At 38.1% G+C, this 12536-nt stretch overlaps 1 protein-coding gene across 2 annotated transcripts in view; it reads right to left on the reverse strand.

Moving 5' to 3' along the window:
* The window catches only part of thsd7ba (thrombospondin, type I, domain containing 7Ba), a 259565-nt gene that overhangs the window by 25720 nt on the left and 221309 nt on the right, over positions 1-12536 (reverse strand). For both annotated transcript variants that reach the window (XR_012335112.1, XM_065292788.2), the window contains exons 17-18: positions 2450-2583; positions 2179-2332 (exon numbers count right to left, since the gene is read on the reverse strand). Coding sequence is in view for 1 of the 2 variants with exons in the window: in XM_065292788.2 (XP_065148860.2) it covers positions 2179-2332; positions 2450-2583 (288 nt within the window). In the remaining variant the exon portion in view is untranslated. The remainder of the gene's footprint in view (positions 1-2178; positions 2333-2449; positions 2584-12536) is intronic.

Genomic DNA, 12536 nt, shown 5'->3' on the forward strand with positions numbered 1-12536 from the left:
GTGACTTTCAAAGCACCTTCCATAGATTTCCATAGATTCAGAAATGCATCTTATTCTTCTTTTAGTGATCTCTTTAAAATCAGTCATTTAAATGTTTTTTGCAATTCCAGATTAAAATGGTATTCATTTTTCGAATAGCCTAAATCTTTTTTTTTTTTTTTTTTTTCGCTTCATGCATTTATTTTTAGGTGCAGATGCGACTTGTAAAATTAAATAAACACACTCAATTGAGTAATTTTCTATAGCTACACATTATAGTATGAAAATCAAACAATCATCTAAAGAAAGGGGCCCAAAATTCTGTCTCGCATACCCCCCTTGAAACTGTTCATTGCGCCCCTGCCTCCCAGCACGAATTTCTATCAATGGCTGTTTGTCTCTGTGTCACGACTTTCTTTATCGTGTCATTTTATATTTTGTTTTCCAATCGTTGTTTTCTATTTTTTGACAATTGTCGCTTGGGGTTTGGTTTAGAATTACTTTCTGCGACTTTCTAACCCAAACCCCAACTCTAATCCCAACTCCAGGCAAGAATAGTTTTAAAAGCGGACGAAAAACATGCAGAAACCATTGCATAAAATTACATCCTAACGCAAACCCCGAATCTAACCCTAACCCCAAGGGACAATGATTTAAAAAGAAGGAAAGAACAATGAGAAAACAAAATATAAAATGACACGATAAAGAAAGTCGTGACACAGAGACGAACAGCCATTGATAGAAATTCGTGCTGGGAGGGACGAGAAAGACATTAGTCTCCAGAGACACGAAAAACAGCGGAAATTCGTGTCATCAAACACGAATAAATTAATTAAAATTTTCATTATTATAACACGACTTGCCTTGAGACTGTGTTGGCTGGTATGCTGAAGACGACCAGCTAAACCAGCACCAAACCAGCACCAAAACATAACATATGCTGGTTTTGCTGGTTTTCCAGCAGGGAACTAGGCTATGCTGGTCTTCCAAGCAAGCTAAGCTGGTTTAGCTTTCATCCAGGTGGTAAAGCCTGACCAGTTGACAAATGCTAAACACACATCTAAAATTGGCGAACCAAATCATTAAAGACATCTTTGGGGACGAGCATCCAAAACACAGCATAACATTTGGGTCAGGTCACCTCCAAGCGCTTATTTTTTGAACTGTGCTTATAGAATCTATCGTAAGTAGGGCTGTGAATCTTTGGGTAGACTGCGAATCGATTCGATTCACGATTCAAAGGTTTCCGATTCGATTCAAAAACGATTTTTGCTAACCAGAACGATTCAATTCGATTCGATTAGCAATAAAATTTGATTTGATTCGAATATTAACGATTCTGTCCTATAAATTAGTATACATCTGCATCTGAGCAAATAAAAGAAATATTTGGGAAATTCATGACCATTTAATAGATTTTCATTAACTAGATTCAGGACTTTAGTTTAATAGCTTAACTTCTTAGGACTCAAAATACATTAAAGCAAGTAAACCCAGAAAAATAATACTACTTCTACATATTCAATGCACCATAAACGTTTATTGTAAACATTGCATACATTTCCTGAACATTTAGGAAATACAGCAAAGTGTGTAAATACAGCAAAGTGTGTAAAGGAGTAGCACTTCTCACGTCTGACCCTAAAATATTAGCTGCTTTAAGTGCAGGTATGTCTATCTTAATGGCATGGCATCTGCGGAGATGGTTGCTAATAAGGTTCGTTGTATTTCCAATGTATTTTAACTCAGATTTACAATGTCTGCAAACTGCAACGGACTTCGGACAGTCTTTCAATTTACTTCGTGAAAACTGAAGTAATCCCAAACCTTTGATCTCATGTTGGCTGGTGCGTTGTTCTCCTTCGTGTCCCTCCATTTGTGCACTGTCTGCTGTGTTTATTCAAATGACAGCAAACAGGCGCGCCGCAAATTGAAGAGTAGTGACGTAATCCACTGCTCATTTTACGTCGCAGATGTAACTAATTTAAAATTTATTTATATATTTTTTATTATCCATCATATTCGTTATATAATCACGATTCATTCGATTGTTAAATATAAAATCGAAACAAACGATTCACGATTCAAAAATCCAGGTTTCAAGATCGATGCATATGCATCGGCAGGATTTGTAATCGATGCATCGAGAAAACGAATGAATCGTTACACCCCTAATCGTAAGTCAAAAGGACGGCATACCATCGTACAGGTGCTCCACTGACTCCACTGGGACATCACACATTCATTAGGACACGGCAGCATGCAGGTCTGTGCCTGTGGAGGGATTTCATCTTGGTCACAGAGTGTCTCGTTTACACTGCTAACCTGATCCCCACTGCCACGCCTCACACACCTGTCACAGAGAGAGAAGCACAATGAAAATGCGGAGGGCAGGGGTGTGGAACAGGTCGTGCCCCAAGCAAAACGCATCTGTGATGGGGTTGCTCTGTGAGAATGTGCCCTTACTCACCGAATCTTGCGACTTTGTACGCCTTCACCACAGGCTGGAAGTTCATCTACTGTGTTGATGGTGCATACTGACCAGGGGTCTGTTACCCATTCATACTGAGCACACTCACTTCGACAGGGAACAGCCTCATACACCTATAGGGACACATAGAGCCAAAATGAAATGATTACAGCAAAGCTAATTTGATTTCAATAGCTTAAATCGTCTTATAATTTGATGCAAGCTTAGGGGGTTAATGCAAGAAATCAGAGAAACTGCAGTATAACATAGAAAAATTATAACAAAGAGTTGTAAATATATTTATTTATATATATTAAACAACTCTTTGTTATAATTTTTCTATTTAGTTATTGTATGCCGCAATCAGTGTAGATGTAAATAGAAACAAGCCCCACATACACAGATATGTACATGTATGTGATGTCATCATGTTGTTGAACCAACGTGATTTCAACAATGGATCAAAGTTAAAGGGTTACTGTCTTCAAAACACATTTTTAGATATTTTTGCTGAAAACTTGGAGGCTTCTGTCTGCCCAATAGACTTCAATTGTTTTACAATTCTTTTATCCAGAAAAAAATAATAAAATACATCGCCAAAAAGGTTCATGTTCCATCAGTCGTTCAATAATAATATTAGGAAGCAGCGAGAACACTTTTGTGCACATAGAAAACAAAACAATACATTTTATTCAACAATTTGTTCTCCTCCAAATCATTGGTTTTTTACAAATTACTTGCAAGCATATTCTGTCTGTATACTGGTAACTACGTTAGCAGGTGACGCCAGCAGCATGCGCCGTATCTGCTCGTGAACGCACACTGAACAACCAAGCAGGAGAACATAATTGTTAAATAAAATTGTTTCTTTTGTTTTCTTTACCCACAAAAGTGTTCTTGTCGCTTTATAATATTATTATTGAACTACTGATAAGACATGGATCTTTTTGACAATGTCTTTCATTCTTTTGTGGGGAATTGTGAACTATATGGCCAGACAGAAGCCTCCCGGTTTTCATCAAAATATCTAAAAATGTGTTTTGAAGACAATCTGAGGAATTAGAATGACACAGGGGTAAGTGATTTATGATCAAATTAAAATTTTTGGGGTGAACTAACCCTTTAATATGTTTTGGGGAAACAGTAGTGGCTAGCTAGTTCCTTTATCCGATAATGCGTAGTACTATGGTAGTTAAGTAGATAGTTGCATAACCTGATTGGCAGTGCCAGACAGAATCTGCAGACTTTTTTGCTTTTTCTGTGAATTTTTTTCTAAAATCTGCAAAATTATTTTAAATGTTTTTTTTTTTTAAATGAGAATTTAAGATGTAAATATTACAAAATTGCATGTAAAATAATTACATTTTAAAGGCTTACACTGAAAATACATACACCAAACCAATGAGTCATCTGAATTAAACTAGACCAACATGAACAAGATAATGTGGATGCCAAAGTAGAATTCTAGTTTATATAAAATACATATATTATTGTTTATAGTGTTATATATTATATTAGAATAAAATGTATATTAAACATTACATGAGCATTTGTCTTGTAAACGGATTTGAAATGATCATGTGCTGACTGTTGTGCGTCACATAAACGACAGATTCAAGTGAGATATTTTATTTAATCTCAAATATCAAATGGTTCGTGCTCTCTATCATTAAAAACGGTCAAAGCAAACAGCACGCGCAGGGTTAATCTACTTGTTAATGACAGCTAACAAACGCGCGGGATATGCTATGTATGTGTGCTTGTTGTCAATGACGATTACTGGTCACAAACATGTTCAAAGCTTGTCAAAAGGCATTAAATCTGTTTTCCGTGGAAATCTGTGGGCGCGGATTCCGTTTGGGCCTGCTGATTGGTTGCCATTTGTATTATAACAGTTTTATTGCAGATATCATGGATAACTTATGGTAATTATAGTAAGAGAATTGTAAATTTGTGATTCCTGTGGTTTTACTACAAATACCATAGTTAAGCCATGGTTACTAGAGCATGTTTTAATAAGTTAGTAAATGCAGAGATCACACACAAGGCACATTGACTCATTCAGGCTACGTGAAATAAAAAAACTAATGTAAATGCACAGATGCTTGAGTAAACTGTGAATAAAAGATCCGGGTTATCTCAAAATGTGCCTGCAGAAATTGATAAGATGAATGGAAATTTTAATTCATAGTAAAGATCCAATTCAACACCCTTAGGATCCGATTCTACAATTGGAATTGCTTTTCGACTTCAAACCCTAGCTTTAGTGTTTCCTTTTTGGCTGTATGTATATCAAAAAGAAGTGTAGTATATTCTCCTGCATCATCAAATGACAAAATTTTATTCCCAAATGAGTCCATAAGCCTTACAAGCTCACACTGTAGTTATAAAATATTGTACTTGACAATCAAAGCATTAAAGGAGTAGTCCACTTTAAAGATGGGGTCCATTGACTTAATACTATGGTAAGTCAATGGGCCCCATCTATAAAGTGGACTACTCCTTTAAACTCTGTGAGAAACCGGCTCATCAAAACAGAGTAAACAAATAAGAGCGAACATTTATAGCTTCCTCCCCAAGGGCTCTAACACAGCCGCTCGAAGTATCCTATCAGCCCTCTCCTCTCCCCAAATGAGTGTCATTGAATATCAATTAAAACAAGCAAACAATTATTAAGACAATGATCAAGATATGAGAAGTGAATGCAAAGATGATCAATGAAATAGCCAGTAAATCTACTGAAGCATTAAAAAAGGCTAAATTCACTACCACAAGTAAGTATCAAACATGAGGATATTAGGAAATGAAATTGCCATGTAAAAAAAAAACATTACTAAAGCAATACTCATAAACAGCAGCAAACAATATTATTTAAAAGCCTTTAATGGAGAAAGTCATTTTTATAGCATGCCTCACAGTTTTTCTATAGCCACAATAAATATCCAACCTGCTGTCTGAATTTTACAATGCGAAAGAGTTCAGCTATTGCATATCAAAGTTCCCCGTCTGCACTTTAAATAGAACAAATTTGAGGTCCTTTACGCCCCTCCTTCACGGCGACTTTTTCCCTTACGGTTCTCAAGCGGAAGTAATTTTTACGTGAAATGAACCAGCTATGCTGCTCCCAGGTCAGTTACTCTAACCTCTTTGAAAATGTAGCTATTCTGAACCGGATAATGAAGTCCCCCGCTTCCACTGAAATGTCAGTCCAAGGGCCAGAGATGACATAAAAACGGACTCAATACTAATTCAAATCTCAGTCTGCCCGTGATCAAAACAGACTATCTCTTGCTCTCATTCAGAGGGCTGCGGTCACCACCGAGGGCAGTGGGGGTTAACAGATGCAAAGGGTGAAACACAGAATAAGGCACTGACCTGAGCCTTTGTAGATGTCCGTATTAGCAGTGCATGACAAGCAAAAAAGAGAGAAGAGAAATGATGTATATATTAGTTTCGAGCTTTAGCTTTCTCTTCACAATAGCCTGCAGCTGTTTTGACTAAGTCTCCCTTCTGCAGATTATAATACAGAGAGAATTAAATGTGGCCTGCCTAGCTTTATCTCTGAGTGTGTGTGTGTGATTATATTTATATGATGGATGAATATGAAGACATTAATGACCATGGTAAGTTACTAGATTGAAAATAAAATTACCTCTTCAGACTGCATAAATAGGCAATAGGGTAAAACATAAAGTATGAACAGAAGCTAGAGGAAAATTAAATTAACCCTGATCCCAAAAAGACGTTTAGATGACGTGCATGTACATTAATTAAATCTTCATCAACTTCTCTTTGAGGTCCGCCTCTTTCAATTGGACCCAACAGGTACAGTACAGTGAATAGATATAGCCTCAAGAAGTATCTGGCCTTTAGTCATATTATGAATTTCACGGCACTACTTAAATATCAAACGGCGCCTATTTATTTTACAGAAAAATCTTAAGATTGAAAAACACTTATCTAACAAAAAGTGTGTTGCTGTGACATGATTAGTTATATAACAATAAATAGTTGACAATTGTGGCAGAAGTGCACAAGCTCTGCGGTAACTCTGTTAGACTTAGGAGAAAGTGACGTTATAACATATTAACTAATATATTAATGACCTTGAGACCAGTTGGATATAAGCCATTGAAAAAATTGCTAAGAGAATGAAGTTTGGGAAAAGGTCATTTTTTGCACATGATTTAAAATTCAGAATTAATTTGGCTATTTATTATTTCCATTTTATTTTATTTTATTTCATTTTTTATTTCTTATATTTTGCAAATACATTTTTTATTGACTGGGTATATATGGAAAATTAACTCTTTCACCGCCAGCATTTTTAAAAAAAGTTGCCAGCCAGCGCCAGCGTTTTTCATGATTTTCACCAAAGTTTAATGCCTTCCAGAAAATGTTCTTCTTTAAATATATAAACATACAGGACCCTCTGCTTTCAAACAAAAAAAAACGTTTCATCCTACCTTCAGTGGTTCTTTTGCAATCAGCTTTTGAATATGGGTAGGTTTCTGCAAAAACACCACATTTTGGGCAAAAAGCAGAGATAATTCAATTTTTGTGACGGACTTTTCATAGAGATCCCATTCAGAGTGATCTTTAAAACAGAGACGGACATGCAGCCGCTTGCAATAGGGCAATACTTCCGGGTTTAAAAAGTTGCGGAAAGTGCACCTGGTGGATAATAGCGGTATTGCGGAAAGACGGAAAATCTCGTCATTGGCGGGGAAGCGTTTTCTCTTAATTGACGAGATATCTCGTCAATGGCTGTGAAAGAGTTAATAGATTTTATAATTTTGATATTCAATCTATTAAACAAAACATATGGACAAAATGAAGAGTTTAGTTCCAAAACGCAAATCAATCCGAATAAAAATGCTCCATGTAACCGAGGTGGCTTGAAAAAATCGAATCGGCTTGAGAGGGGTGGTTTATACCTTTTGTTATCCCCTCAAAAGGACATGTAAACACTTGATAGGATGGATAACTGAAACCGGGTACGCTCTGTGCATGTGCAATCTTCTTCTTTTCTTTTTTAATGGTGGTTGGCAAACCCACTTAAAGGTGCATTTCCGACACCTATACTCTAAAAAACAAACGGTGCTATATAGCACCAAAACTGTTGCTTTGGATCGTAATCATAGAAGAACCATTTTTAGTGCCATATAGCGCCGGTGAAGCACTTGTGTAGCACCTGTGTAGAACCATATAGGGGCCATATAGCACCACTATAGCACCACATATGGTTCTACAAAGCAATATATGGTTCTACACAGGTGCTTCAATGGTGCTTCACCGGTGCTATATGGCACTAAAAACGGTTCTTCTATGGTTACGATCCAAAGCAACAGTTTTGGTGCTATATAGCACCGTTTGTTTTTTTAGAGTGTACTGGACTGTTGTGTGGAGCATACTGTATGCACACGTGCAAAAAGTGTTTGGACTTGCTCTCGCAGACGGCCTCTGCAGCACTTTGTGAAGTAAAACACGCTTTTTGGGCGCACATAAATAGATGTTTTTACTGATGCTTGATAATCAACGAGGCACAAAGCTCTGTGTGCTTGTCGTTTATTAATTATTATGACCTGAAATGAAGCACAACGATTTTAGGAGGATGATTTGTATGCGTATATATTGAAGGAGCACAAAACTGTATTTGTGCAATGTGCGCATGTCAAATGATTCAATCAATGATTAACACAAGAATAAATACATGTTGACTGTACTGCCCATGTTTGTAATGTTAGTTGATGCTTTAACTAATGTTTACTAATACAACCTGTAAAGTGTTACCGTAAAATGAAATAAACATCATGACAGTATTGGAATATCTACAGTACACTCTAAAATAGAATAGGTTATTTTCAACCCAATATTGAATGTGTTCGTATTTGACCCAACAATAGATTAAAACAACCCAGCATAGGTTAAATTACAACCTAACAGGTTGGGCTCATCCATTTTTGATCTTGAAAATAGTCCAGCTTTTTAAGAGTACACAAAATATTGTTTCAAAGAATGCTATAATACTGTGTCTGTGTTTAACTTGTGCATAGTGAGAGACAGCAGTGCTAAAGACCATGATGTAAACACATTCATGGTGGCATACACAGTACACGTAATATATGCCTGCCTCCATACACGTACGCCCACAAACAGATCACCTCGACGTGCCAGCATCTTTTCTATGAGTAGCAGAGACGGTGGGATGCTGAGCCTAGCAGGCAACTCTTGACTCAATAAATCTCTTTAAGTGTCACAGCCTGACTTCAACTTCAAACAGATTGGGCCATTACTGTCTCCTGGCCCCTGGAAGACAGAAAAAACAATCGGGGCGCATCGAAACATAGGGAGATAAACGTTTCCTCTGACTTCTAATACACTTAAGATGATGTCGTGATACTGAATCGCTGATACTAGACAAAAAAACAGGAGGATGAAATAAAGGGTTTTGATATGAGAATGTACAGTACTCAATGCTGTACATACTTTCTATCCGACAGCTTCAATGTATAAACATTTCAGAAAACATTCTTGGATGGAGGAAGTTATTAAAAGTCAAAATAGCTTGAAACAAAATTAAAGTTATGTATTAATCTTTTTCACCCTATGCCCGAAAAATACTTTCTGCCACATCGTGAGAATTATTCCATTGACTTCAGTACGAGCTAATGACATTTCTATCCCCTCACATAAAGATTTTTACATTTCAGATTTCATGACGACTTTCATCAATTATTAAGTATGTTTATCAAGACATTTCCTTTTGGGGACTGTCGATTGTTTATTCATATTTTATCATCTCCTTTACCGTGAAAAGTTGAACTTAGACTCACGCATCTTGAGCGCTTGAAGTTCAAACACCAGCTATTCATTTAAATACAGCTTTCATTGGTTTAACATTAAGAGTGTAAAACGCCGCTGACCTTTTTTCCAGTGAGGGGATTTCGTTCCTATCAAATGACAAGTGAACATTCAATATTTATATTATCAGACGGTTCCAGTTTCGTTATTTTAATTAGTTGATAAAGCGATGGCTAACCTTTGTAACACTGCTAAACGCTCCGGGCCATCTGGACCGCAGAAGGAGCCTCACAAAGCTGGAGAGACTCCAAGAGCAAATTGAGCACCACACCATCAGGGACCTTCTGAACAATATACATATTCAGAATGACTGTGTGATGAAGAAGGACATCTCCACCGTCCTGTCGGATAGAGGGAGCGATTGCACCAATCACATCGCTTATTACAGTTTTTCTCTGAAGGAAATCTTCAACAGACAGCTCAGCCTGTCATTTCTCATACAAATTTACCAGCACCAATTAGGCCATCAGACTGCAGACAGATCTACAATGACAAGCAGGTTTTAAAATATCGTAGCCTAGTGGTTGGAGAGTTGGGCTTGTAACTGGAGAGTTGGCGTGTGAGTCTAACCACAAGGGCTCCCGGGCGGTATAGGGATAGCTGCCCACTGCTCTGGGTGCAGTGTGTATGTGCACTACTCACTGGGATGGGTTAAATGCAAAGGTATGAGTATATGTTTCATCCTTGGCAAACATGTCACTTTTACTTTCAGTCCCACATTGATGTAACAGTAAAGCTTTAGAGCTGGCAATTAGTTCAATGCCCATAAGGAGTGAACCTTGTAAAGCTATCCTGTGGGATTTCTGTATTCATTTAGCAGACGGTTTAATTCAAAGCCAACTTATAGTGCATTCAAGCAGTGTATGTAGCCCGTCATGGGTTTGGTTCCTTTTTTTCAAAATATGTGTTCTGCACATCGAGAGATCCTGTGTGCATCACGTGTCATGCCAAAATAAGAGCCTGCTGCAGATGCGTCTAAACTAGGGGTGTGACGGTTCAAATTACTCACGGTTTGGTGCGTATCACGGTTTCTATATGTTTCGGTACACTTTGGTCACAACAGGCTTCTTTACAAAAATAAAAACCTAAGCCGTTTTTAACCTCTGCCAAAATCAACATTTTCACTTAAGAGCACTTGTATTATTATACTACATGTAGCAACTTTACTGTGCACTTCAAAATGAACATAAAATAGCTTAGAACACTGGGTTACTTTTTTTATTCTATGCCACTATCTTCAAGCTTTTTCACAAGAAGATCAGTTTGTTACATTTAAACACAGAAGGCAATGTGTGCTGTTTCTGTCTCACCTGCGATCGCATGCTTCAACAACACCCTGGTGATGACGGCGCAAAAAGCGACTCGTAATATTAAATGTATTGCCTTGAGCATACGACACTCACAAATTTTACAGTTTTGTGCACGTTTTTTTGAGCATCGCTGCTGCAGTAGACTTAAATGAAGCTGGCGGTACCTCAATTAGCGGCTTTTCTTCTTCGCTTTCCGCGCTAAACGATCCACAACACACACACACACACACACGCAACAACACAAGGAACTGTGAGGTTGGCAACAGATTTGCATACTCTAAGTTGATTGGAAAGGTAGTCTCACGTAAACACATGCAGAGCTTATATGGAACCATACATTAGCGTTTTATGCGTTGTTTTTTATCAAACTATATTAGAAATGCGTGGTTGAATCAAACACGGAGCACCATGGTGCACGTGCATCCCGAACCATGGGAGGATAACGGGACGATTTGATTCTTTACCGAAAACCGTTACACCCCTAGAAAGAGTTTATGATAAAAGAGACGATCGTGTTTGCCAGATAATCTCATGTGTAATCAGAGTTTAGTGTTAAGTGAGTGTCTTGTGTGTATTTTGTGAACATGAGCGTCTCTTTAATCATAAACAGTTTTGACGCGTGTGCAGGAAGCACTTATTTTGACAAATGTGATGCACATGGCTTACATGACGCAACAAACACATATTTTGAAAACGCAAGCAACACACGACACTCCAAACACTTATTTTGATTTAGCGCCCCTCGGATGAGCAGTTACGAGCCGCCACTGGATTCAAGCTATACATATTTCATCAAACCCATGACCTTTAAACTGCTTAAGCAGTTCCCTAACCAATTGAGCTTGTTGCGTTTTGGAAGCTGGTGCTCCTCACCTGAATTTCTTGCTCTTCCAGTTTCCCAATAAGACCACGCTGCTTCACCACATTGATAATTTTCAGCAAAAAATTAATGCTGGTCTTAGCAAGTCGGTAGTGTTATGCTTTTCCATGCTCTTCACATCCTCTAGGTACCCATATGACGTTCATGGTACTGTGTTATACGGGTTTTACAGAAACAAATCCCCCATGTACTGGCAGTATGGAGACCAAGATTCAATGATGCTAACCAATGCAAGCAGTCACCTCAGGATAGCAAGGATTCTTTCACTTCGTCTTGTTGAAATGTTCTCTGATTATAAATGAGACTAAGCGCAATTCAAGTTCACAGGAAAAATAACAGTTCTGCTGGCATCAAACACATTTGAGTGTGTGCACATGTGTGAGAGAGAGAGAGAGAGAAGAGAGGTGGAGAAACGCTGTGGGCTTCACGTTAATGAAGTGAAGCAGCTTTCGCCCAAATCAAAACATCAATCTCCGAAGACTTCTCTGCTTAACAAAACAACTTGACGGAGAGCATCAAACCATAACATCTCTTTCACCTAGGCATCGGGCGCAAATACATTTCCCCGCAGTTGGAAAAGCCAGATGTACACGCGAAGCATAAATGAAAAACATATTGATTTAGTTGTATTCAATAAAGGAAGCCGTGATTGTTTCAGCACGGGGGCAGAGCGCTGCAGTTATAACCGTAACCGGTGTGCAGTTACATATTTGGCTGTAATGCATTGGAAGTGCGTGACACACATCATCTTCTGTAAGTGGCTGAACTCTGCACCAATTACAGAGGTGGCGGTGTGGAGGAGCAGAGCTTTCGGCTGCTCGCTTTAGCTCTTGTTTTCGGCTAACGAAAGAAAATGTCACACACTTTTTAACCCGTCATTTTCAAGTGCCTTTATCTATATAAGTCCCCATCTAGTCGATTTACACTGTCACGACAAGAGAAAACAGACTCCAGATTCAAGGGCCACTTTAGGAGTACAACAGAGCTGCACTGTCTCAAAAGCTCTATACTATACAGCACATCTACTGTATGA

Source organism: Paramisgurnus dabryanus, chromosome 15 (assembly GCF_030506205.2).
Source record: "Paramisgurnus dabryanus chromosome 15, PD_genome_1.1, whole genome shotgun sequence".
NCBI lineage: Eukaryota > Metazoa > Chordata > Actinopteri > Cypriniformes > Cobitidae > Paramisgurnus > Paramisgurnus dabryanus.